Below are 27,903 nucleotides of genomic sequence, written 5' to 3'. Positions count from 1 at the left end.
CTAATTAATCATGTGCTTTGCTGTTTCCTTTAATCTCAGGTGTGATAAATATCCCAGCTGTGGCACTGGGGATGTTTTCTGGAGGTCTGCTGATGAAGAGGCTGAAGCTGAACATCATGGGAGCAGCCAAGTTCGCCTTTGGCACATCCCTTATAGGTTACATCCTGTCACTGTTCTTCCTCGCAATGAGTTGTGAGAATGCCAAGGTGGCCGGGGTGACACTTTCATATGACAAGTGAGTCAGAGGCGATTATATGATGTGTCGAGGTTAATGGCTACTTGTTTGGAAAATTTATTTTTCCTCCAAACTATTAAACGCAGCAGAGTTAGCCATCTAATATTTGAATGATTCCTCACTATGGTGGCTGAAAGCAACACATTATTTAAATGTTTCATATCATGCATCAGAGTTGATTGCTATGTTTTTTGGCATTTCTCAAAAAAGAGGATTTCTCAAAAAAGAAAATGTATGATAAAAGTCCATTTAATCATGAGGATGTCGACTCATATTTAAGCAGAACTGGCAACATTTCCATGGAGCTGCATATAAAGGAGCACGAGGTACCCTTTTGTTAAGCATATTTGGGAACCAGTAGGTGATTACAAGCTGAAACCAACACAAAATCATCCTCTGGGTTTGCCTAATAATGCATGTCAGTATTCAGACACAGCTGAAGTGACACTGCTGAGATGAAAAGTTAAAAGTAGCCAGAGGGGTGCAGCGTGCTAATTAGTCCATGCAGCGAATGTGCCGAAGCTCGAAAACCAATTTAAAAACCAAACACTGCATGCGGTAAATAAAATATGGAATTTCCTAATGCTCAGCAACTTGCTTATTTAGTTTCATAAATGAATGAGGATTGCTCTGGCGCCAGTCATTTTTGAAGACACTGATGATTGGAAATATGCACGTTTGACTGTGTTTATTTGAAGCAGTAATATTTCATCTTATTACAGATTACATTGTCACCGTATAAAAAGGGGGTTGCTTGTAGTGATGAATCTAGAGAGAACTGTGGGAATTAAATCTGCAGCTTACTTAACAGTCTGAGCTCAAGATATAGTCTGAATCTTACTGTGTAAACTAGGTGGTGACGATTTAGGAAATAAACAGCAGGATATTCCTCTCAGGAGATGATGGACCAAAAAATCCACCAAAAAAACTGACCTACATTTGTCTGTAGGCCAGGAAGAGTGACTGAATATGCTGCACTTTGCTAACAAATTTGCCATATCACCTTGATAACGTATGTCTAATGTATCCCTAGAAACTCAAAATCCATATCAAATATATACAAAATTGTAAATAAGTGTATTTGTTTCTGAGTTGTACTTCTTTCTTATCATCTATCTTCCAGCATCGAAAAGATATCGTATGATAAGCACCCGCTCTTCACAGACTGCAACTCAAAGTGCGTTTGTTCATCGAGCGACTGGGACCCAGTCTGCGGTGAGAACGGCATCACATATGTTTCTCCGTGTCTGGCTGGCTGCACCACCTCTGCTGGCTCAGGAAAAAACACAGTAAGTTTACAAGCGGCTCAGAAAGTAAATACTGTACAACCAGAATCGGTTGGAAATTATGAGGCAAAAAACTTTGTTAGTGTCTCGTCTGTTTTAAAACTTGGAGTAGTCTTATATCCCAACTGCGTAACCTTGGCTGGCTCAGAAAAACATGCATTTTTCTCGGAAGTGGGTTTCTACGTTTCATTTGGATTACACACTGTTTTGCCATAAAAGTCATTTGGCGTGAACTTCAAGGCATAATTCTCTCTCTTTTTTTTAAACTAAATGTTACTGAGAAGAGATCTTCTGTCACTCATTCATGACTGTGCATTCATTTATTCTCCATTGTGAGAATGAATACAGTTTTCATGAGAAAACATCGTAAAACTTGCCCACAGCTGGTTTAAAGAGAAAGATACATGCTTTAATATGAGAAAATAACAAAATGAGTTGTACAATCTTCTATTCCTGTATACTTAACCAATATAAGATAAAAAATAAGAATAAGACACTAATTTCATTGCATCAAATTGAATTGCTGGTAAAATCTCAAACGTGGGCAGCAGATCAGTGATCTGGAACCAGGCTATGTCGGTCTTTACGGCTCATGGCTGGTTTTTAAAAGGGGACTTTTTATGCTAATTCTTGCACTTTATTAAATTAACTTTACATGATTCACATTCATGGATGTTTCTGTCTGAAATAGGCAATTTTAGCTCCTCTCCCCTTAAGGCCACTCTGACCATATTAAGGAAATCCCCTCTCTTTGACGTCATGCTTTCGGCTTTTGGTGATGACTTGCATATGCGCAGACCTTTGGCAGTGTTTAAATGATCCTCCGCCCTTGTGAAACTATATTAATTATGATAAGTCTACTTTAATTGTTATTTATTGATTAGTGCAGATATCAAGAAAGGGTATTCACAGTTTTGATGACTAAGTGCTGTTTTAGGGAGCAAGCATGTGACTGAGGGCCTTTAAGGGAAGCCCACACAGCCAGTGCTTTCAAGCTGTTTTCACACATGAACCTTGGAGAGTTTCATGAGAATTAGATTTGGATATTTTCCACTGTTCCTTTTTCTAACATGTAGCACACAGCAGGAAATAGTCCACTTAGTTTAGGCCAGAGAGTTCCTTACACAGTGGAGGCAGCCTCTCTAAATTGCTGTACACAATCTTTTACATTAATTTGGTTGCTTACTTCCTGGGTATTATTTGCCTGTATATGATTGTCTTTATTTAAAGAAAGTTTGATTGACTAAAGGCTTGTGCTTTTTTGTACTGGTTTGAAGTTTTCTGTTAATCAGTAAGGGAGTTTTATTTAAACCAGCTAAATTCAAAATGAGGGAGTTTAATGCTAGATTTACTAAACTGCTTAAAACTGTCTTATGGTGTAAAAATGTTGCGACAAGTTAGTTAAGTCAAGTTAATTTATTTATTAGCACATTTTAAAACAACACAGGTTGGCCAAAGTGCTTTACAGCTAAATAGAATAAAACAGCAGGGAAATAGAGAAATAACAAGAAAAGCAAGAACCAAAAAGAAAAGAAACGTGTCAAAACTCAGTCAAAATTAAACACTAGTGAGTAAAGGCGTGTCTTTAAGTGAGTTTTAAACATCTCAAGGGTTGCAGAGGTGCTAATTTGAAGAGGCTAACTGTTGCAAAGTTTAGGTTTGACTACAGCAAAGGCCTGGCCTGCTCTGTGTTTAAAGATCTATTAGGAATAGTTAAAATAGGAATAGTTCAAAGTCCAGAAAGGTAAGAGGATGCTAAAGTCCATTTAGTGACTTAAAAACAAGTAATAAAATGTTAAAATCTGTTCTACTGGAAGTCAGCATAAGGAAGCCAAAAGTCAGCATCTAAAAAACATGGACAGAGTTGTGCAGCATCCCAAATCAATAACTGAATATTGACTTGAACAGTGTCCACTTTTATGCACATAGCACTGTTATTGTCCCAGGGGTTGTATTTGAGAAATAACATGCCGTGTATCACTTTTTCCATTAAACATGACCTGTGCCAGTATGTCTGAATGGTAATTCTCACTATTTATTGTATTTTTATACAGCGACATTGTTTTTGCACCTCGTGTTTTGCAAAATCTTTCTGCACTTTTCCTATAAAAAAGACATGAAAGACTACTATCATCTTTTGATTTGTATATAAATGTAGTTTGCAATTCTATGCATACAGGCTAGTGACAAAATAAAGGAAAACCCTCTCTGAACTCCCTCTATCTCAGTAAGGTGTTGGGCAACAATGCTTTGACACACACACGCACACTGGTTTTTCCATTAATTTGTCTGTAGTTGTCTGTGTCTAGCTATATGGTCATATGTGTGGAATATGCGTGTCTCTCCAGGTCTTCTCTAACTGTTCCTGTGTCGGTGTGGCTGGTAACTATACGGCCAGTACAGGTCACTGCCCTCAAAAGGACGACTGTGACAGGATGTTCCCGTACTTCCTGGCTCTCTCTGTCATCACTTCCTTTATCATCTCTCTTGGGGGGACACCAGGATACATGCTTCTTATCAGGTCAGATTAAATTTAAGGCATATAATGAGAAAGGATCTTGAAATAACTACATTATCCCTGTATTCGTATTAGCATTTATATCAAGCCTCAATTTCAAACTTTTAGAACTGTCTATTTAAGGTGGTACAAGAAGCATTTCTTGTACTGTTTAGAATTTTCCTTACCTTGAAATCCCCACACACCTGGGTTTGGGATAACAGTGGACAATTGGGAGGTTCACTCAAAGGACAGCCAACATTTCCTTGCCAGTATTTTGCTCGAAAGTGTGGCTTGTTGAGGCTGTGCCCCGCCTGGCATGCAGACAAACAGTGGTCGAAACAAAGACAAAGACAAAGACAAAAAAACTTTGGTCATGATGAACATTTTTCCATTGCCGCACACAGAAACACGGAAATACTAACATCTTGAACCAATTCAGATTTAATAAAATGTTGTTATACTAATTAATCAGCATGTACACGGAGTTGTGCCTTGTGACTTTGAGCACAGACTTCCTGCAGCCATCTCTGCAGCATGAGTCTGTAGCCAATATAAATAAATATTAGGGGTGCAACGATATTCGTATCGATATTGAACCGTTCGATACAGTGCTTTCGGTTCGGTAAGCATATGTATGAACAATACAACATTTGTAATTTATTTTATCAACTTTCCTTCTGACGATGCTGTCTGTGTTGAGCGCTCAGTGAATCTGTGTTCGACTACTCCGCCTAGGCTGCACTGTCAAGCAGATCCACTGAGCACTCAACACAGACAGCATAGTCAGAAGGAAGAGTGCAGGGCAAGCTAGCAAGACAGAAGTTAAGCTCTCCTTGCAACAGGCAAATTGAACCTCATTCAGATCTGGCGTTTGGAATTATTTTGGTTTTCATGTGACGTATGACCCTGAAGGTAAGCGAGTCATGGACTAAAGTAAAACAGTATGTTGAATGTGCCATGCAATGCTCAATTACATTGGTGTGAACTAGTGTGTTAGCGCAGTTAGCTCCTTAACGTGTTGGCCGTCTAGCCCCATGCACGGAGTGATCGGCGGTAGCTCGTTAACGGAGATTTGCCGTGTTGTGGCGTTAAGGTCATTTCAACGAGATTAACCTGAAAGCACTAGTGGGAACACAACGAATATGACTGCACATTTACGCAGACATCATCCTAGTGCAAAGACAAAAACAACAAGCATGCTACTAACTTTAGCCGAGTCATTTAGACAGCTGTTAGCACATGATTCTCCTTATGCTGCTGAGAATATAGCCCAGAAGAAGCGGATAGTATAGCTTTTATTTTGGAAAGAGCCATTTCTCTGTAATAAACTCTCTTTTCCAAAGATGAGTGATTCCTCAATCAGATACAGGGCTTGCAATATCGCTAGCCCGACGTCCCGGAGCTAGCGATTTTTTTCAGTCGGGCTACCAAAATCTTTCTCTTCCCTGCCCGTCGGGCTATTGTAGGAAAAATATATGTCAATGCTTCTGCATTCTTTCGGAAATGTAGCTGGGTAATTATGTCATTGGCATCGGTGAGCCACTGTCAATATGTGACATATTGAAATCGCGTTTGAATTTGCGCTTGTTTTTTTGCTTTCACTTTGCAATCGTGTGAACTGTGTATAGAGAGCGACAGCACTGATCTGTGAGTGATGATAATTTGTGCACCAATTCCTCTGACATCGTCTTATTAATCGTTAGCTTACTATGCAAACATGACAAGTGAAATCTCCTGCAGCTTACACATGTGAGAGGTTGATCGCGCAGAGAATCGCTGAGCTTATGTGAGTGAGCGTGTAAAAGCATTTCAGTTCTGCTGAGCCAAATAAGACAGGTCAGGGTGAAGAAGTGACAGCCAAAGAAAAGCTTACCACAAAACGGAGAAGTTATGACAAATCAGACTATAAGGCAAAAAGAAAGTGCAGCTTTATGGTTTCATGGGCAAAAGAATTTCTGTGGCTGCGATATGATGAGCTAAATAACCAGGGCTGCACATAAGTGGTCCGCAGGTGCGCATTCGCTGTCAAAATAAAAAACACGCACAAGGGTTAGGGTTAAATTCAAAAACTGTACTTTTGAGTTAAAATATATATTTATAATTTTAATAAATGACAAATTAAAAATGCATGAACATTTTTTGTATCGAAAAAATATCGAACCGTGACACCAAAGTATCGAACCGAACCGAACCGTGAATTTTGTGTATCGTTGCACCCCTAATAAATATATAAATCAATATTTAAAAAATCTGTTTTCTAATTGATAAAGAAAAATCTGTAGATTTTGGTGATCTCTAATAATTAATATAGGTCATTATTACAGTTTTTGTTTTCTCATATGAGATATGAGATAATAAAAAGAATATGTTGACAAAGCACATTCGTGAGCAAATCACATAGTGACAATGACACGCTTCTGCAAAAACAAAGCCTAAATTACAGAAAGCTAGTATTGAATTACTTTATATTGTGAACATCCATGTGGGAGTGTTTGGACTGATAGAAAAAGTCCAAAATCTATGTCATCATGCACATTTTCCAAATCTATCCGATGGACTGGATTCGAGTCTTTGCCAGGCCGCCTTATGTTTGACATCCCTGAGTTAGACTATAGATGAGGCTTGATACAATAAGCTACACAGAGATGCCCACACAGTCCATCTGAAAAGACCTAATGCTGTACCTGTTGCATGTGCATGTTTTGCATATGAAGGGCATATCATATAATTTGGACTCTTTAGAACAAGCCCTGTACTGTACTACTACTCCTGTAGTAGTTGAGTCAGTCCTAAATGCTTAATGTCATTTGTTGTAGTTACCATTGACTCTTACACAATTTTATACCTGCTTGTTTCACTACTGCAAACTTTGGAGCTTGTTTTCATAAAGCCTTGTATAAACTTCCTGTTATTAGCAGTGGCTGCATACTTGTTTGTGGATTTGTTTGTCTGCCAAACTTATAAAAAAGGGACTTTGTCAAATTAATATTTAAAAAAAACCCAACATTTGTTCTAGTGGTTAGTTGAGAATGACGGTGAGGGCAAATCTTTGCTCTGCTAGTCACAAATGATTTCAGTGACACTGGAAAGTCTAAAACAGATACTGTTACCTTGTTGACATGTCTGATCTCAATGTGTGGAAGCACACGTATCATTGAAAACTATGATATGCTCCTTAGCACACTGGTAATTACCAGTGTCAGTAGACATCAGTTTCCACAATCACATTACTTAGAAAGTGACAGGTGAACATTTTGACCTGCTGATAATAAACTGATTTATTTGATTTATGACAATAACTCTTGAGTGTCAAGTAGACATGTAACAGTAAAATAAATGTAATAATCCAAGACTACGCTTTATAGCAGCTCCCTTGTACCTGTTATATAGTTAATCCTGCCATCTGAAGCCAAAAATGCATTTTAGGCTGTTCTGTGTTCAGTCTTTCCTGAAAGTTGTTCACATGCCTGTGGGATAGCTGTAGGGCCGTTCACTCGGAGAGCCCGCTTGATGATACAAGTAATCTTCTAAGTCTTATCATAGAAGCATTTCCACTCCTGGATCCAATACACTGACACACAACCAGTCTTATTTGTGTACACAAAAACAGCATCAATGTTGTACAGAAACATCTCGCACATCTTCAGGATTTTACCAGAGGTAAAGGTGGTATACAAACCCAAAATCATGTGTCATCAACCAGGCTTCAAATTTTCTGCCACACAGCGGCCTCTGGTGGTTAACTGTGGACTTTACAGTGACATGCTGTGACACATGCATGTGCTAATCATTTATTTTCTGCTTTGTTCTCCCTATAAATCCAACTCGGGTGTGTTTTTCAAGTAAAGAGATTTATGCTAAGGGAATTACACCCTCCTATATGCGAGCACATAAGCACACACTTAACACACAAACGTAGGACCTCTTAAAGCCATGTCAACTGATCCTGTTGGATTCCAGTGGCCTGGCAGGAATGTAGTGACTTTGCGCTGTGCGTGAATAGTCATCTTATTATTCCTCTGTTCATTTTCAGAGATCAGAAAGACGGTTTAGTTTCCATAGGAATGGTAAAAGTTCTTCTTAACAGGTTTATCAAATGTCATATATTTTGTTGTTTAAGTGGAACAGCTATGGTTTACATTTTGTATTTACATTTACACTCGCTTGAGTAACAGTGGCATTACTTCTGGTGTTACCTAATAGGCTTTTTTTTTTTTTTGTCCAGTAACAATAGAAACTGATTTAAATGATAGTAACCATGTTCTATTTATTTATTTTATTTTATTTATGCAGGTGCATCAAGCCACAGCTGAAATCTTTGGCCCTGGGTTTCCACGCACTGGCAACACGGACCCTTGGTAAGACCTGTTCGGTAGTCGGGAATGTTCTGGGATTTGATCTTGGTTTAACTCTTCCTGAAAACCTTTGCTTTGTTTGTCCAAGTTTAGTCATAAAATGTTTGTTCAGATTTTTCAAAATAGTGTTCGCTGTTACCTGTTGTTTCATTTTTAGGAGACGTGACTGTGAAAAGACTTTGTTTCCTTTGTCTTACAGCAGGGATCCCAGCACCCATTTACTTTGGAGCCATCATTGACACCACATGTCTAAAATGGGGTCAGAAAAGGTGTGGGGGCATAGGAGCCTGTCGAATCTACAACACCACCGCCTACAGGTTGTACTTACACATGTACTATTCAGTCGTTTGTGAATCCCTTTTTTTAATTAGTCCAAACATTCAACATAATGCAGCCTTAAGTGTGACCTTCTGTAGACCAGACTTAATCTCATTTATTTGCTGATGCTTTACTGGAAATACTTTCATTGAGTTTGAACTGAATTAGCAGTGACCTCTTGCCTACCCTACTTCTTTTTTTCTAGTTTTTCTGTAACCCCTGGAAGCTCTACGTGAGACATTATAATTCCTGTTTATAGCTTCCAAATTATGATTATTAAACATTAATAAATATTATCCCATTACCCTAGCTCAATTTTCTGGTACAACTCAACATAGGGAATCTATTGCAGCATTAATAACCAACTCTTGTCTGATGTCTTGCCAAATTTTGCTAATTTTCATCAAATCAATCTTTTTCGTGCCTCTCAGAATAGCATACCTGGGCCTGACTCTGAGCCTACGGACTATCTCCTTTATTATTTGCATCCCGGGCTTCATCCTGCTCAGTCGACAGCTGAAGGAGGAGGAACGAAGCGCCATCCACGGAGCTCTGAGGAACGGTGGAACCGAACTGGAGGTGCTCAGGAAGGAAGAGTTGGTTATTTCTAATTCTGACCAGCCACACCACCCATCAGAGAACAGCACAGATAGGCAGACACGACTTTGACAGAGCCAGCAGAGCTGACGGCCGCATATATACCCACAGTATGTCCAGAGCGCCGCTGCACACATGCACGCTCGCTCACATGCACGCTCGCTCACATGAAAACAAGATTTGCAGGGAATCACTTGTTGTCCAGTCATCTCATGTAAAACAGAAATTCTATATTTGTACTGCTGGATGTGTAAAGGCTTTGTAAATCTGACAGAAATTTGATATGGCTGAAATATTTCTTGAATGTACATGCTGTTTTTCCTTTTAAGAAAAAAAAAATACAAACACGATATTTTTGAGTTGAAGAAAATATCAGTTAGGAAATGTGACTTGTACAGACTACTGCAAAACAGTACTATTTTAAACACCAGCATTTCAAAAGCTGCCTCTTTAAGATCTTTCTTTCAAAGTTATTCCAGCTGACAGTAGTGTTACAGAACTGAAGAGGTAAAGTGGCCTTATAAACCAGAGGCACAACAGCAAACTGATATGTCCTAAAAAGAAAAATCTGGCCTTTAGAGACCTGAGATATTTTTTTCTCCTTTAAGTGAGTTGTAGAATTGCTCGTTTCAGTAACACTTGGAGGATATTGATATGATGTTTCGGTATGTGCCTCATTCACTCAACTGTTACCTCTTAATGTGTGTTTCAGAGATCTTTAAAAAACAATTTCATTTTACTTTTAAATTTCAGATCATCGGCTCTTTACTCGTTTAGGAAAAAACAATTGATTTTTGCTTTTTACTTAAAAGCCCAAAGTTGTGAGTGTATAGCAGTTTGTTGTTTTTGTGCTTTCTGGATATGAACTTTGGGTCCGTTGATATTCATAATCACTAGAAATGGGAATTGTATTTTAGTGAAATCTGCTTCAGCAAACAGCTCTGCTTTTGTCAAATTCTAGAGCCATGACACTTACCTCTGAGTGGTGCAAATGTTTTAGTTTCACACACACAACTGACTAAAGCTGTTAATAGCTGGTATCAGATCAAATTTGCATCTTACACTTCTCAGTTGGGCTCCCCAGGCTCTGGTATTACAGTTTTTTCTGATTGCTTAAGCACATTTTTTGTAACTATTGGCTAATTTTGCAAAACTCTTCACACAAATAAGAAAACCTGTCACCCAATCATCAAAACATTGTAGTTCTCTTGCAAAAGCAAACACAGCTGGATTAACTCTTCACACCTTCGTAAAAATGGTGTTTCCGTATCAAACAGTACACACAAGCCATCATCTACTAAGCACACAATGCGCCAACTGCACACTGATGGTATGAATACAAAACACATCTGGCTTTTGCTTTCTCTGTGCACAAGGTAGGCTATGTCAGTTTGAGCTCATACTTCTGTCATAGATCCATAAGCATAGAGGGATCCAAACTTCAAGTACTGGTGTTTATTCAAACACATCAAAACAAACACAAGTGTTTATTTCCAAGTATAGGATTATTTGCAATCGCCATAATGACTATATGGGTTACTTGGTCTGCAGTGAACATGCTTCCTCTGCCCCAGCATCTGGTCATCTAGCAATTCTGTAAAGTAACAATTTCAGTATTTTTACATCAATGGTAATGGTGTGTTTCTCATTGGCATATGGCAGTGCTACAAATCTTTGTGCGAAGTGACTGTACTAACCGATTCTCATTTCAAGATGTCCTTATGGTACTTGCTACAGTGTAGCGGCTCGAGTTAGGCTGGACCCGTTGGCCAGCTACCCTCAGGGTCATTCCACGGTTGATGACATGGTCCACTATTGTAGCTCTGATGTCATCAGCAATTCTATTTCTTACTCTTCCTACCCTTCCTCTCCCCCCTCCTCATCTTCCTCTCCCCCCTCCTCGTCTTCCTCTTGCTCCTCCTTGTCCTTGTCGTCCTCTTCATCCTACTTCTTCACCTCCACGTCCTCTTCCTCGGCCTCCTCTACTTCTCACTCTTTCTGCTCCCTCCATTGTACTCCGCACACACAGCTTACCTGTATTATAGTGCTTAGGCTGATTGCAAAGTGAACGAATTATCTAAAAAAGTTTTCACATGTGAAAGTGTGCCAGACAGTTGGCAAATTAGTGTTAATGATAGCCATACATGTGTATACTTTTGCTAGGAGTGTGTTGGAAATTTGGTAATTGAGTGTTGTGCAGTGAATTGTGCCTACAGTTTTGCAAAGTGTGTGTTACAAAATTGCAAACTGAGTGCAAAGCAGTTTTTGTGCTTTTAGTTTTGCAAACTCAGTGAGTGGTTTTGCTATAAGTCTGAATAGTTTTAGAGATTGTGCTACAGGAATCACAGTTAGGGTTTAAGCATTCAGAAAAAACTGTAAATAACCGTTGTCGTGCCTTGGATAAGGCAGAGATTGTATTGTTGCAACACTGATAAAGTACTTACTGTAAAAAAAAAAAGGAGAAGAAGAAGAAAACACTGTGTGTGATTGTTGTTGCTGATATGTAAAAGTTCTGTTTCCATCGTCATGCGTTTCACTGGTTGGTGTTTCTACCTTTGTATTCTTTATGTGTGTCTTTATGCCAATGTCACAATTTTATCTCCCCTTTCTTAAACATTAACCCCATTTTTGTAAAATCTGACAGTGATTTCTCAGTTGTATGAATCGAGTATGTAGCATTTTTTAAATTTTATACAACTTTTTTTTTAAAGAACTCTTTTTATCCCAGTCTGTCACTGAAATCCTGGACATTTTTTTTTTTTTTAGCATTTTCTTTCATTGAGAGCAAATGATCAGATATCTGACTGCTTAAACTAGAGCTCTGTTCAGGGATCTGATGAAATTATCTGAGGGTACACTAGCTGCTCTGATGTGATGTTTTGCAATGACTGATGAAGTCGTGATCTCTGGAATGCATTCAAATTCATGCCCAAAGTATTGATATGGTTGAAAGTCGAGTACCGATTATTGAGACTCATCGCAACACTTTTCTTTAGTGCAGCAGTGTACGAGTGTACACTGCTGCCAATCTCTATGATTCAGAAAACAGTTTCCTTCGACCACCCATTTGTGTAATACCAGACGCCCTTAATATGTACATCAGCAGAAAGACTAAATTAGCCCAGTTTAAAATTCAAAACGTGGTAAAGGATTTGACAGACTTTTTAATACAGACACACTTTCCCGGAGTGTTATTTTCTTCGGACAGTTGCAACAGCAGTAAGTGGATCAGACAGTTTCAGTTCAAGCCCATAGAGACTGTTTGATGTGAGATTATTTTCGAGTCTGTAGTTCTCTACTTTCAGCAAATGATAAAGCTTAGGGTGCATCCTACCACTGACACTAAAGTGTATTCAGAAGTATTGATAATGCAAACCCCTCCCCCTGCCCCCCAACACACACACACACAAATAAAATACATAAATACAAATATATATTTATACACATATGTCCCTACATGATTGTATATTTTCATGACAAAAAGCATCATCTGACCTGTTATTACAAGTGACAAAAACTTGCCTCAACATCACATGTTGTGGTATTTGTCACTTTCAACGGGAGCTGTGTGTTTTAAGTAATATGCTGGTTTCATAGTTTATAATATTTATAGATAATATTTATAGTAGCATAAACTCTATTGAAAATGAACACTATTTACCATGTAGCTTTTGTATTGCTGTTCTGCTGTGGGCTATCAGCATCTCATCGCTGATGAGAACCTGTAATCTAAATATGGCTTCTGGTTTGGTAGCTTAGGGGACCTTAACTGAAAGTATTTGCTTGATTTGTGGATGGATGAAATTAGGCAAAATTGGGTTTTAAAAACATGTTAAACTGCGTCCTTTAAAAACAGCGTGTGGATTGAAGGAGGATTTCTTGCATTGCACTGCTGTTAGGAATATTCTGAAGTTTCCTGCAACTTTCCACTCAAGTGCCAAATCAGATTTAGTCAGTCCCATTTTTTTATTTTTAGATATCAGGGTGAAGTGATATTGTTCCAGTAACAGAATGTTCAGTGTGACTCAAAAAAGGCATTCAATATAATTTTGCAGTCACCAGTTTTATTTCAAGGTCATGAATTCACGTTTTTCAAAGGAGCCGTGGACCCACAACACACGTACTATTTGGGTAAGTTGCAGCATGAGGTGACTGTGTCATCTTCAGGTTCAGTTTCAGGCTGACAAACTCAGAACGGTGTAGAGAAAGAAAGTCATTATCTCAATAATGTAAGGTCTTTGCTTGCATTAAAGAAATCAGAATGTAAATAATTTTCTTGGATTATTTTTGTAAAATTTCAAGGAATATCTTAAATGAAATATTAAAATAAAGAATTTTAATACCCAATCACATTATGGGTTTTTTGTGATTTGTTTCATTAGCTGGGAAAATGAAAAAAAAAAAAATGGTTGTAGTGCAGGAGGCACACGGACCAGAAGGGAAGTGTGGTCCTGCTCCTGAAATTCAGATAAATGATTAACAGAGTTTGTGTTAAGAAGTCAAAACAAAGCGCAGGAAAAAATAACCTTTATTAAAGAAAATTCTGCTTTCTACATCCACTGGAAAGGCACTTAAATCTGATTTTTACGTCCAAACAGCAGAGCGCAACATGAACATGTATTTATATTACCGGGAAAATGAACAATGGTAAATCACTAATAAAAAGCAAACATTTAAATATGTGGTGATGACAATCGCAGGTCCTGTTTCACAGTGACATGGATTTGTTTTGTTTGGATAATTAAAAGATACACAAAAATATATATATAACAAAACAAAGACAATCTTTTTTTGTGACATAAAATATGAATCCCAGCAAACTGTGCACCTTAACACAAAACTGACCATGTGAAGAACATCCAGGCAAAAACCTAACTAGGACTTAAAAAAAAAAAAAAAGTTTTACTTTATGTGCCAGATCTTTTTACAACTTCAAATAAAAGGAAATAAAAAACTAAACACAGACACAAAAACAAAAAACAAACAGATACTGGCTAAAACCTCTACCTACTGTTATCCATTACAGCTGTACAGGTAAAAACATCTGGCACATCAGCTGAAACACCGCAAAACAAAAGTGAAGCTCATTTATCTCAGTGCAACTGTACATGCAGTCTGTATTTGCATACTAAAGTTAAGCTGCAAGTGGCTGCACAAAAACAAGAGAAAACCTTTAGCATAAAAATACTTTTGTAACCATTTACCACATTTATAGATCGACTCAACTTTCCCCATATCTTGTGCAAAATGGCAAAAACAAATGAGACAGAAAACACTCATTTTGTTTGATATTTGATATATTAGGTGCTCTGTGATCAGTCCTGAGTCACTTACTAACTGAACTCCAATTGCTTTGCACAATTAATCTGCCCGATAGCGCACCCTTGAAAAAGAAAATCCTCTTAGTCAGGCTGCACCAGGCAGAAACAGATATTACTCATTCCATTTAAGCCAGTCTCGTGCTCTAATAAAGGTTTAAGACTTTTGAAACCATTGCTGCTACCAGCCGAAAGCATGTTCCTCAGATGAACCAGTCTTTAATTTGTAATTAAATAGTATGACACACGGTGTTACAGATGGTCAAGCATGTGGTGCAATTGTCTGTGACTGAGCTAAGTAAACACTTTAACCTTTAACTTTTCATCTAATCTTCCTTTTTATTTCCACTGTCTCGCAGATTCTGAAAGGAGAGAAAATGAAAATATCAGTTAAAATATTATACTGTATTATACAATTCCACACTCCATAAAGGTTCAAAGTGTCTGTTAGTTGTTAAAGAAATGGATGAAAACCTGAAAGTGAAATAGAATTTGCAGTCTTTCACTAGTGATTTGTGCTTTAAATGTTTCCACAAAACATACTCGAGGCCTAAGCTTAAACGATAAATTGATGGCTTCTTTGATCACGAAATATGGAGGAACCACACTGCTGATCTGAGGCTGCCTGCCTGATGTTAATTGTCTTGAATGTCACTTTGAATTGTTACATCTAGCTAGTGAACGACCCAGCAAATCATCACCCTGCTGTGTTCAGAGCTCAGCATTACCTGGAGCTCCTGGTGTTCTTTCAACAGCCTGTCATACTCCCTGGCGAGGCCCTCCATCTGTTTCTTCATTACATCTGCCTCTGACTGGGACTTCTTCAGACCTGGAGAGGAAAACAATGACACATGAGAACAAGGAATCCCCACCCCCCATGTCTTTGTTTACAGAAACTGACAAGTTATAAAAGCTACATTTGTTTCCAGGGAAGGTGTAGAGGACTGAAATATACACAGATATTAACCATCTCCAGAAGTCTTCAGTTCTTCTTTCAGTTTCTCCACTTCCTTCCTTAGCAGGTCCATGCCCTCAGCAGTAGCCCTATCACCCCGCCCTTCCATCAGAGTCTGATAACATAAAAATACATATATTCAAATCTTCAGTCAAATATAGTTATCCCAGTACCTCCAGTGGAAAACACAAAGCATATTCCAGGCATACAAACTGAACAGTCAAACCATTGAGCAGCCTATAAACATTAAATATGCTCTGGATGTGGATTAAAGGTTAAAGCTGAGTTGGGTAGCTTCCATTTCAATTCATCTTTATATGATTACAATCAACTGGGTACTCTGTTAATATAGCTTTAGATTATGTAAGCAACAAGCTAATATGTGCTATTAAAATCTGGACTTTGAAATTCTGTTTTATCATTCAATAACTGTGTAACTTATTCCCTGACCTATATGAGTTTCCCCACATGCAGTTCAAAGTGGGTTATTGATTACAAATAACAGATCTTTGTGCAATTACCTGTTTCAACAGTTCATTGTCCTTCATGTATTTCTCAGCAGTCTGGTTAGCATTTTCAGCCTGTGCTTGAAGAGCAGCCGTAGTCCCAGACGCTGACGCCAGCTGATTAATCAGAGTGATCAGCCGCTTCATAACGCTGCAAAAACACACAAAGGTTAGAGGAAAGCCAGGTTCAAAGTCCAGGTGTTGTATTAGAGCACAGACTCACAGCCACAGGAAGACGGCAAAACCAGAGATGTACAGATTCCTCTGGGCTCTAAAAAGCTTCATGTGCAAGTGGTCGAACATATTTGGTTGCAGCTTGGCATCGGCGCCGTGCTCTTTAGATGAATACTTTCTCACTTCACGGACAGCATCTTTAAAAACCAAAGAAAAAGAAATCCCCCATAAGTCCAAAAGTAGCCTTAAAAATACAGACAGGGATGATTGTTTGCTTACCGAGGAAGAGAACAATGAGTATTATGATCATGGTGAGAAACACTTTATTCCAGAATCTTGACATCCAACTCCAGATCCTCAGATGGAAAATGCTCTGCCATCTGCACAAACATTTGAAGTCACATCACTATGGTGCACAACATAACATTTCTTACAGGATTACTACAGCTGACAGTATATTTGACGCAGAATCAAACACCACACTTTGCTGCCAGTGGTGAGACAAACCTGACACATATGCACAATGTCGTCATTATTCATTCTTTAGTGTTTAGTTAGTACCTTTTTCAGCAATCCAAAGTACCACAAAGTGCACAATACAGATGAAGAAATGAGTTCAGGCAGGGTGGAGTGGGTGTAAATGAGTTTCTGGGGTAATTTGTAACAGAAGGATGGCAGCAAAAGTGTAAGGAAATGTTCAGAGAGACCTGCTATGATGTGTGAGTTCAAGATGTTGGCAGATTTTAATTTGAGAGTTATCAGAACAGACAAGCTTAGAAATGCATAGATCAGGGGGACATCTTAGGTTGAGATGGTTTGGGCATGTGCACAGGGATAGTGGATATACTGGACAAAAGATGTTGAGCTACTCAACAGGAGAAGGAAAAGAGGAAGACCACAGAAGAGATCCGTGAATGTAGTGAAGGAGGACATGCAGAGGGTTGGTTTGACAGAAGAGATAGAATGATATGGATCCACTGTGGGTACCCCGAAACTGAGCTACCAAAAGAAGAAGAAAGGATCTCCTTTGTCAACAGAGACCTGAGTGCAAAACCATATTCAACTTGAGAACAGAGTGACAGTTATACTTACCTCCTGGCAGAGATAAAGGGTAAACAGAGGATGACAATGACGCCAATTTCCACATAGAGAAAGAGAGCGACAGCTGTCCACTGCAACGTCATCTTTGCTGATGGCTTCTGAAGATAAACCAACCAAAAGACCGGAAACCTAACAGAAAACAAGAAATGGGAAAGGAATTGGTCTCACCAGCCTCCCTCAACAAACTATCAGGTACAGAGAAGGTAAGCTACCTATCGTACGTGGCCATTTCTCAGTAATAACACTACCGTTGAAAAAGACTGCAATAATCTCGAACCCAGTCTATTTACCTTAACGGAAGCTCGCAGAGGCTTAGAGTGAACTGTCAAACCGCTGTTACTATAACCTGGTTTCACAGCATCACCGCAACAAATACGTGCAAATAGAGTGCTCGTTTATATGTTTAACGGCTAGCTACTTTCAACGATTTCACTCTTCCATCTTTAGCCAGCGTTCAGTATCAAGCTTGCATTAACACATGAGCTAACGCTAACATGCAACTAACGCAGGTGATATAGAAACATACATTTTTTTTTAACTATTTAAGACTATTATAAGGCCTGCTATAACACGTTATGCTAGATTCCAAGTAGACATATATGAAACTTCCAAAATACCGTAAAAGCAGCAACTGAGATACTTACTAGTTAGCTTCTGAAATCAAACAGGGCAAAGTAAGTTTGTCTTCCTGCACCAGCGAGTCCTCCTACCGCCTCTTCCGAAAGAATAGCTTCCGTTGCAGTTTTTCAAAATAAAAGCCGCGGCGCTATTACAATTTTTAATCTAACAATATAAATGCGGTCCGTCCTATGTACAATTATTTTCCACAGTTATTGCTATTCATTTTTAAACTGTAGTGCTGTTTGAACACCCCTTTCATTTCATGATATTGAAGATTTTCGTTATAGGGAAGATTGTGACATTTACGTTGAAGGCAAATAATTAATTACTTGAAGCCGTTTTTTCCTTCATGACAAGGAAATAACGAAATAAATTTCTTACACTTCATATTGATTATCCACTCTCAGAACACTGAAATATCTTTTTCTTTTAAACCCCTGAAGCCAATAGAAATATTGCATCTCAGTAATGCTTTACATAAACATGACAAACAAAAACAAACTACGCATGTACAGAGATGCACTCTTCCCACGATTATTCTATATTCTGTTTAATAACCTACTATCGCACACTTGCGGAAAAAGGAAAGCAATAGAGACAGAAATTGCACAGCTATAGATTAAAATTTTTTATTGAGCATAAAAACAATAACAATAAAAACTAAAGTCACGCCGTTAATTTTCAATGTGGTCATGTCTTGAGATCATGTACTGATCCATATGTATTCTGGAGGTAATCTATTACAGCTGAAGTACTGGACAGAGAATTGAACACTTTTCTCTCCGGCTGCGAGCTAACCCTCTCCAGCATGTAGATAAGATGATGGTGGAAGCATGTGAATGGAGTGCCCTGTTCAACAGATATGTCCACCCAGTCCCATATACACTGCAAAGGAGTGTCCTCATAGCCAGCAAACATAGCAGGGTTAGCAAGTAACCCACGTGCAGCCATGACACCTAATAAAAAAGATAAGAAAAAACCATGAGCCAAATAGAAAGAAAACTGCCAGAGTTAGAAGTATATTTGTTACAATGTTGCTGAAAACGAACATACCATCAACACCTGTGAGCTCGTGGATTGACTCCACATCCCGGAGATACTTTATGTCGCCGTTGGCAATGACAGGGACAGAAACACTGTCTTTAATTGTCTTTATAGCATCGTAATGGACTGGTTGGTGGCGTTCTTCTGTTGTACGACCATGGACTGTTATCCATGACACACCGGCTGATTCAGCCTTTTGACATAGATCCACTGTCTGCCTTAGGTCCTTGTGAATTCTGTGAAAGATAACAGTAACGGTATTAATATACCAATAATAAGTAGGATCATAATCATAACTAGTATTGTTTTAAATAATCTTCCTTCGGTTGCTCCCTTTAGGGTTACCAGGGCAGACCATCTTTCTGCATCTCACTCAGTTTCTAGCATCCGCTTCTGTCACACCAACCCTCTGCATATCCTCCTTCACCACATTCATGGTGCTCTTCCTCTTTTCCCCCTAACTGGCAGCTTCATATTCAACATCCTTCCACCAGCCCTTCTCTGCTCATGTCCAAACCATCTCAACTTTGCCCCTCTAACTTTTCCTCCAAACTGCTCAATCAGAGCTGGCCCTCTGAGGTACTTGTTTTTATTCCTGTCCACCCTGGTCACTCCCAATGAAAATCTGAACATCTTTAGCTCAACCAACTTCAGCTCCGGTTACTGCCTTTTTGTTAGTGCCACACTCTCCAAACCATAGCAGGTCTCACTACCATCTTGCAAATCTTCCCTTTCCCTCTTGCTGCTATCCTTCCACAAATCACCCCCTGACACTCGTCTCCACCCTGCCTGCACTCTTTTCTTCACCTCTCTTATGCACTGTCCATTGCTCTAGATGATTGACCCCAGGTATTTAAATTCATCTACCTTCACACCCTCTACATCTTGAATGTTCACCATTCCACCTGTCTCCTTCTCATTCACAAACATCTATTCTGCCTCACTTTTATTCACTTTAATTCCTCTTCTGTCCAGTGCATACCTCCACCTCTCCAGCCGCTCTTCCATTTACTCCATACTGTACCTAAACAGTGTCGTTCACAAACATCACTGACAGGTACAGTTATAAAGTTATATATTATAAAGGGGTCATAATTCTTCAAAAAGAAACAAAGTTTAGTATGTGTGGCTTTTTTTTTTTTTTTACCTTATTTTAATTGATGCTGTGTAGTTTGGATTGTCCACTTGATTTCTGACGTGTCTCACCATGTCTTTAACAAGTTCTGGCTTGTTAATGAGGCATGCACCATACCCAGCTGACATAGCCCACCTGAAAACAACACACAAAAAAGATACTGAAGCGTTCTGAGTACACTGAGTTTACTAGATTTGTACCTAACTACTGGTCCCAGTAACTCTTAGTTACTTTCTGGAATAAAATGTAAATATTAAGAATCAACAAAGAAAAAGCTACTCTGTACAATCACATTGTTTAAATAATGAAAAGTGACAGCATTAGTTTAAACTATCAGTAGCTGCACCTCTGGGGGCAGCCGCAGTTGAGGTCAACTCCATCTGAGAAAGGTGCCACTGCACAGGCTGCATCAGCCAGACTCTGAGCATCATGGGCAGCAAACTGCACTATCAGTGGTCGGTCACCTGAGCAGATAAACAAAGAGCTGTAAACTATCATCATATCAGCAATAGCAATACAGACAATACTGGCATTAGTAAATTTTACATTATGTCGCAGGGAAAATCTCTCTGTTTGAAGAAACTAGGTATGAAGTGCAAGAAATCAACCTAGTAGCTCATTCCAGCTCATATTACAATGTTACTCACGTTCATTAGTAGTGAATTCACTGTCTCTGGCTTTGATTGAGCGCAAGAAGTCGGCTGCAACGATCATTGGAGTGAAGCAGATATCGCAGTTGTACTTCCTAACCAAGGACCTGAAAGCAAGCCTGAAGGAAATAAATATTAGCACAGTGAGCATCATTAACTGTACACGTGTTTCACCAAAATTCATCCATAAGCAAAGAAATTTGTAAATTAGTTAAAGAAATGACAGCTTTCACTTACTTTGAGTATCGAACCATTGGGGCACAAATTTTCAGTACTTGTCCCTTTTCAAACATGTCCATGACACTCGTGTTGCCGTTAGCGGTCTTCATTCTTCACATAAGCGGCCAAACGTTAGCCACGTAGCGTAACAAGCTAACTATCTCAATATGCACGTGAAGCCTTTCGCGGTTTAAATATACTATTGTCCGACGTATTACTTCAAGGCTAAAAGAAGACCCCACCTCACAGTGTAAAACGCCATTCTGCTAAACAGAGATACGCAGGTATGACTACATGGACCTCAAGACGACACTCACGGAAATGTGCCCACTCAGTGGTACAGGGGAGGAAAAAATACGGGCGTGTGTTTGGGACTTATGAACTGTTACGTCATGCAACAAGATGTATGTTTATGTATTTAATCTTTTTTAATTTATTTGTTTTTTTATTATGACCTCCAAACATACGCTATAGCTATTTCGCAGTGTAATGTGTATTTTTTCAAATAAATAATCATGAAAAATAAAGAAAATGTTGTTCGACGCCACGACCACACCTTTACGTCACGCAATGCGACCTTCAGGTTCTGCGGGGGAAGTTAGCTTTTCAGCCTTCAAAAGACTAAAGCGCGAGACTGAAGAGCAATGCTGGAATAGAAGCTTGCTGATTGATAGGTGAGATTTGAAAAGATGAAGATATTTACGCTAAAGAAATAACAAAAAACACAGTCTGTGAAGATTTATGTTTTAAAAATAAAGTTCCACCCAAATGCTTAGTAAACACCTTTTTCATTATGTTAGGAAAATTGAAAATAAGTGCAAATAGATTTATTGAAAAATGTACGTGCGTGGAATTACAGTATAATAAGGCAAAAGCAGAATTTGTATTGTACTAAAGAGCTTGAAAGTCAATTCTTTTGTAGGTATGCATTTATTGCACCAGAAGAGTGTTTAGCATCACTAACATGCTGAAAAATAAAGCTGTTGCCATTAAGATGCTTTCCAGAAGGTACTGCATAGTGGATGAATATATTATGGTATTTTTACATGTTCATAATTCCATCAGTTCTGACAAGATCCCAAACACAAGTGACGGAAATGTAGTTCCTTCTTGACAGTCCTCTCTCAATTGACTCAAACAGCAGATGGATAAACTGTATGGGTAGATGCAACTCTCAGGTCCTGTTTCAGGTCTTTGTTGTGTGTGTGTGTGTGTGTGTGTGTGTGTGTGTGTGTGTGTGTGTGTGTGTGTGTGTGTGTGTATATACAGTGGGGCAAAAAAGTATTTAGTCAGCCACCGATTGTGCAAGTTCCCCCACTTAAAATGATGACAGAAGTCAGTAATTTGCACCTGAGGTACACTTCAACTGTGAGAGACAGAATGTGAAAAAAAAAAAAATCCATGAATCCACATGGTAGGATTTGTAAAGAATTTATTCGTAAATCAGGGTGGAAAATAAGTATTTGGTCAATAACAAAAATACAACTCAATACTTTGTAACCTTTGTTGGCAATAACAGAGGTCAAACGTTTACTATAGGTCTTTACCAGGTTTGCACACACAGTAGCTGGTATTTTGGCCCATTCCTCCATGCAGATCTTCTCGAGAGCAGTGATGTTTTGGGGCTGTCGCCGAGCAACACGGACTTTCAACTCCCGCCACAGATTTTCTATGGGGTTGAGGTCTGGAGACTGGCTAGGCCACTCCAGGACTTTCAAATGCTTCTTACGGAGCCACTCCTTTGTTGCCCGGGCGGTGTGTTTTGGATCATTGTCATGTTGGAAGACCCAGCCTCGTTTCATCTTCAAAGTTCTCACTGATGGAAGGAGGTTTTGGCTCAAAATCTCACGATACATGGCCCCATTCATTCTGTCCTTAACACGGATCAGTCGTCCTGTCACCTTGGCAGAAAAACAGCCCCATAGCATGATGTTTCCACCCCCATGCTTCACAGTAGGTATGGTGTTCTTGGGATGCAACTCAGTATTCTTCTTCCTCCAAACACGACGAGTTGAGTTTATACCAAAAAGTTCTACTTTGGTTTCATCTGATCACATGACATTCTCCCAATCCTCTGCTGTATCATCCATGTGCTCTCTGGCAAACTTCAGACGGGCCTGGACATGCACTGGCTTCAGCAGCGGAACACGTCTGGCACTGCGGGATTTGATTCCCTGCCGTTGTAGTGTGTTACTGACGGTGACCTTTGTTACTTTGGTCCCAGCTCTCTGCAGGTCATTCACCAGGTCCCCCCGTGTGGTTCTGGGATCTTTGCTCACCGTTCTCATGATCATTTTGACCCCACGGGATGAGATCTTGCGTGGAGCCCCAGATCGAGGGAGATTATCAGTGGTCTTGTATGTCTTCCATTTTCTGATGATTGCTCCCACAGTTGATTTTTCACACCAAGCTGCTTGCCTATTGTAGATTCACTCTTCCCAGTCTGGTGCAGGTCTACAATACTTTTCCTGGTGTCCTTCGAAAGCTCTTTGGTCTTGGCCATGGCGGAGTTTGGAGTCTGACTGTTTGAGGCTGTGGACAGGTGTCTTTTATACAGATGATGAGTTCAAACAGGTGCCATTCATACAGGTAACGAGTGGGGGACAGAAAAGCTTCTTACAGAAGACGTTACAGGTCTGTGAGAGCCAGAGATTTTCCTTGTTTGAGGTGACCAAATACTTATTTTCCACCCTACTTTACGAATAAATTCTTTACAAATCCTACCATGTGAATTCATGGATTTTTTTTTCCACATTCTGTCTCTCACAGTTGAAGTGTACCTCTGGTGCAAATTACTGACTTCTGTCATCATTTTAAGTGGGGGAACTTGCACAATTGGTGGCTGACTAAATACTTTTTTGCCCCACTGTGTGTGTGTGTGTGTGTGTGTATATATATATATATATAATTTTTTTTCCTAAGAACATTATTTTCATCTGCTAGTTTGTTTGTGTTTTAGGACTGCCCGAAGAACTAATTCTCAAGAATAATAATAATAAAAAATACAACAGTCTGGTTCCTTACATGCAAAATATATGGAAGAAGTTCTAAGCAGGAGTTCATGGTTCCTTTTCTGATTAAGTCAGATCCATTCTCTTCCATTTATCCTCATCAGGGTCGTAACTCCCGTCTAACAAAGGGCGAGAGGCGGGTACACCCTGTACTGGTCGCCAGTCTGTCTCTGGGTCACATGGTTTATGAATAATGAAAAGTCCAATTATGGTGCAGGAGGCTTCTGCAACATTCATACTCTAATCAGGGAAGACTTGCCAAAGGTGAAAGTACTTTCTGAAGAAACTCACCTTGGGCAGCAATGCTTTAGACATATTGAACTAATGCTCACAATGCTAATAAACAGAGCACAAACTTTAAACATGAAGAATTTTGATGAAAGCCAAATTACTGCACTTTGCCTCTGTGGCCACAAGAGGGCATTAAAGTAACACAATTCTACAAAAAAACAAAACCAAAAAAAAGTCTGACTTAAAAGGGTCAATTCACCCCACATCAAAATATATTTTAATGCTGCCGACTTAAAAAAAAAAACAAAAACAAAAAATCCTGATGACTTTAGTTAGATCTTCAGATTTAACAAGGCATTGTCTGGACAATAGGTTAGACACTAACTAGCATTTGATCTGTAACCATGAAATAGTTCAAAACAGTTTACAAATGTAAATTAGAGGTCAGTCATTCCCTTTTTCTCACTCCATATAAAACATACATCTTGTTCTTTTAACAAATCTCTTTATTTTAAACTGGCACTGAATATGTGACTGATGGGGGGGGAAAAGAAGAAGAGTCAACCAATACACCAATTAAGATTTTAAAAAGAAATTACAAAAATACTCCTCAGCACACCACACTTGTGTAGAGACTCATTTAACCATCTGATAATAAAAAAAAAAAGTCAGATCTAAAATATCAACAAGATAAATACTAACTCCAAACAGGTCACAGGGAAAGTTGTAGCAGGGGAATGCAGCTTGTTACTTTGACTAGTAAGCTAGTAAAGTATACCAACATAGTATCCACTTCAGTAAACTCCACACTCGTGATTCATCTAAACTACCTGCTTGTTCAGTTTAAGCTTACACACGATTATGAATAGAGAAGTTTCCTTAATCCATCAATATTTACATCATACAATATTAAGTGCGGCCTTTAACAGTAGCTAGAGGCAAGGCTTGCAAAGAGCTTAAGTTGTTGGCTGTGCACAAAAAAAACAAAAAACAAAACCAGATGTTTTGTACAGTGTGGATAAGTTAGTGATATATTTTTTTAGCATATATATTTAAAAAAAAAAAAAAAAAGTGTTTACTGCTCTTCTGCTCGTTTAACATCCTCAGCAGTGTTAAAAGGTGCTCCTCCCTTTAGCTACAGCCTCATCGCTTTAAAGATAATTTTAAAGAAGCCACTCACACGCTTGACCAGCTTAATGCAACACAATTCGCTGAGAGCAAATATGCATTGTCCTAATTTTGGTCCATATTGTTTCTACAGCTAATAAAAACAACACATCATTACACCTCTGGAAACCTTTCAACCAACTACAACCTGAAGCATTCAAAAGTAACACCCATGCTAGTGGAGAGCTTCATTCATTGGCAGGGATATAAACATGTCCTGACATGGTCTGAATATTTAATCTACTCAAACCATGTCTTACCTCCTTTGTTCTCTGTAACATGTTATATAAACACACTTCATAAAATGATAGCAGGCTACACAAGTGTTAAAAAAAAAAAAAAAAAAAAAAAAAAAAAAAAGACAAGACAGCAGGTCAGTGGCAACTAGCCTTAAGGGAGCACCAATTTAGGGGCCGAGGGAATGACAGCATGTCCCCGGCCATCTCCCCCCGTGAGTCCACTCTCACTGAGGTAACTTTCTGTTGGCCACAGCATCCAGCTCTACGCTGGAGAGGAAACGCCTGGACAGCCGGTGACAGTTGTAGCTCAGCTCTGTGGTATAGATGGCGCTGGCTTTCTTGGGGTAGATGATGGTGGTGCTCTTGAACTGCTTGGGACGATGGCGAGGCTGGAACTCTAGCTGTGTCACGTAGTGGCGCCAGGTGCTGTTGGACACAGCCATAATGGTCTGCCTGCAGTGTTCGAGGCTTTGGCCCCACGGCTCCAGGCTGACATTCTGGATGAAGTGGCGGTCTGAGTCATAGTGCACTGAGGAGGTGTATCTATGGATAAGAGAGAATGCAGCGATTTTAGTCAAACAAAATACAGTAAAGCTAACTCGTGAGCCAACAGTGCCACTTTTCTCTTGTACGTGCTTTTTGGGCTGTCACATCAAAGACAACACACCTCATTTCCTTTGGTGGTAATGGATCAAGTGCTATGCCTTCCCCGAAGGACAGCGGGTGTAGCTGTGGGAAAGATCCAGCAGGTAAAGCTGGAACCTGCAAAACATGAAACAGACCCTCAGTGGATACATGGGACCTTTGGCCCAGTTCAGAGCCACAGGCGCTTTAAACAAGACGTTTTGGTTTTTTACGCATATAAACAAATAACTTAAAAAAAAAAATGTATGTTCAGTGCTGAAGTGCCCTACTTCTTTACTTAAAAGAGGGCTGTTGCCTAGTAACTTCAATAACCTCTACTTTATGTCTCAAATCAATAGCAACATGCATTCAAAAGTAAAACAGTCATTTTTAAGAGCAAGAAGTCAGATTTCAGGTGCAGTTCACGACCATTTGTTTTGCTCCGACAGGAAACTGATGGGTTAGATCACAGGATGTAGTGAGACACACTGGTGGTACGTACCAGGGAACCCCTTCCTTCGTCTTCGGACACAGAGCTCACTCCACCGGCTTTATCTGCGGACACAGGCAGCAGCCAGGCACTGGGGCTCGGACTAGGGGGTAAGCCAGAGTCCGGGCTATCAAGTCCTCTCTCAGCCCTGCAACTCATATCCAGAGGATCTCCTTCACATAAATTTGGCAAGTTCAAACTGCCAACCATTTCTAGGTAAAAGTTGCAAAATCCCAGCGAGTAAGAGGCAGGTTACGAAAGAGGATTCCTTCCAGCGTGCAGTCCGCCGTATTCTTCTTCTTCTTCTTCTTCTTCTTCTTAATTATTCCGTCACAGAGTCCCGCGGTGTAGCTGCTAACCTCTTCCCGGACAGCATTCACGGCTGCACGCTGGAAAAGTCATCAACCAGGCGGTAAATCAGTTTCCTTCCCTCCACAACACCAAAGCCAGAAACTCGAGCTTTCGAACTTCTTTATCTTAACATCTCAAAAACGCCGAGCACTTTGTGCCACCTCCACGGTGAAGACATTCAGAGAGACTTGAGCAGGTTTGTCTCTGAGAAACACTGAGCTTGTCCTGCTGCCCGCGGGTCCTCTTCAAACTTCTTCCCCCTTCAAAGGGGGCTTTCAGATCCACGAACACAGGAAAGGAAACGCCTTTCGAATCACTTGAGTGGCTGCTGATTGGTCAGAAGATAATTAGCAACAAGAGACCGGGCCAGGCATGGGAACTTTTCCAGATCCTCATTCACTTGCAACCTGGCGAAATCAGGTTGATGCGTTTTCCTGGTATTGTTCGAAACGCGCAAGTGAGAAAAGAAGTAGTGTACGCCCATGTTATGAAGCATAAGGAAAAACTTTATGCTTTGCACTGTTTTTGCACTGTTGCCAAAGCAGTGGCATTTTGCACCTGAAGGAACTAATGCAGGAGTATCAAACATAAGGCCTGGGCACAGGAATGGCAAAGACTTTTTCCTAACACAATTTTCCAAAATGTGAAGGAGTGCATATAGATTTTGATTTTTTTAAAACTGTATTTTCATAGGACTAGCGTTTCCTATTGATAAAGACCACCGCCCCACTGGCATTCATACTACACCAAAGTAATAAAAGTAATGGATACAAAAA

General features: G+C 39.5%; 4 protein-coding genes across 5 annotated transcripts in view; 1 reads left to right on the top strand and 3 right to left on the bottom strand.

Moving 5' to 3' along the window:
* LOC101485326 (solute carrier organic anion transporter family member 1C1) overlaps positions 1–12,698 on the top strand; it is a 41,881-nt gene extending 29,183 nt beyond the window's left edge. Inside the window, exons 10-15 of the mRNA XM_004543825.3 lie at positions 40–235; positions 1,359–1,524; positions 3,870–4,042; positions 8,315–8,379; positions 8,576–8,693; positions 9,126–12,698. Of these exons, the coding sequence (XP_004543882.3) occupies positions 40–235; positions 1,359–1,524; positions 3,870–4,042; positions 8,315–8,379; positions 8,576–8,693; positions 9,126–9,363 (956 nt within the window). The 3' untranslated portion in view covers positions 9,364–12,698. The remainder of the gene's footprint in view (positions 1–39; positions 236–1,358; positions 1,525–3,869; positions 4,043–8,314; positions 8,380–8,575; positions 8,694–9,125) is intronic.
* A 1,103-nt stretch (positions 12,699–13,801) lies between these two features.
* bcap29 (B cell receptor associated protein 29) lies at positions 13,802–18,111 on the bottom strand. 2 transcript variants are annotated; one of them, XM_004543824.3, is made up of 8 exons: positions 17,990–18,111; positions 17,337–17,474; positions 16,524–16,624; positions 16,294–16,441; positions 16,086–16,221; positions 15,577–15,679; positions 15,338–15,438; positions 13,802–14,971 (listed from the first exon to the last, which is right to left on the bottom strand). In XM_004543824.3, exons 2-8 carry the CDS (start codon positions 17,426–17,428, stop codon positions 14,936–14,938), a joined length of 717 nt encoding a protein of 238 aa, XP_004543881.1. In that variant the 5' UTR covers positions 17,429–17,474; positions 17,990–18,111; the 3' UTR covers positions 13,802–14,935. The 2 variants fall into 2 exon arrangements, with proteins under 2 accessions (XP_004543881.1, XP_012772660.1); XM_012917206.5 differs by lacking the exon at positions 17,990–18,111 and adding an exon at positions 17,636–17,654.
* Positions 18,112–18,579: 468 nt separating this feature from the next.
* On the bottom strand, positions 18,580–21,374 carry dus4l (dihydrouridine synthase 4-like (S. cerevisiae)). Its single transcript, XM_004543826.5, has 6 exons — positions 21,033–21,374; positions 20,793–20,914; positions 20,492–20,609; positions 20,158–20,280; positions 19,020–19,246; positions 18,580–18,922 (listed from the first exon to the last, which is right to left on the bottom strand). The coding sequence occupies exons 1-6, from the start codon at positions 21,122–21,124 to the stop codon at positions 18,657–18,659; spliced, it is 948 nt and encodes a 315-aa protein (XP_004543883.3). The 5' UTR covers positions 21,125–21,374; the 3' UTR covers positions 18,580–18,656.
* A 3,367-nt stretch (positions 21,375–24,741) lies between these two features.
* Positions 24,742–27,424, bottom strand: rflnb (refilin B). The gene is made up of 3 exons (XM_004543827.6): positions 26,789–27,424; positions 26,330–26,424; positions 24,742–26,205 (listed from the first exon to the last, which is right to left on the bottom strand). The coding sequence occupies exons 1-3, from the start codon at positions 26,984–26,986 to the stop codon at positions 25,887–25,889; spliced, it is 612 nt and encodes a 203-aa protein (XP_004543884.3). The 5' UTR covers positions 26,987–27,424; the 3' UTR covers positions 24,742–25,886.
* Between the last annotated feature and the right edge of the window lie 479 nt (positions 27,425–27,903).

This window comes from Maylandia zebra, linkage group LG14 (genome assembly GCF_041146795.1).
Source record: "Maylandia zebra isolate NMK-2024a linkage group LG14, Mzebra_GT3a, whole genome shotgun sequence".
Classification (NCBI taxonomy): Eukaryota; Metazoa; Chordata; class Actinopteri; order Cichliformes; family Cichlidae; genus Maylandia; species Maylandia zebra.
The sequence above is the reverse complement of the archived record's forward strand: the minus strand, read 5'-3'. Positions and strand labels throughout refer to the sequence as shown.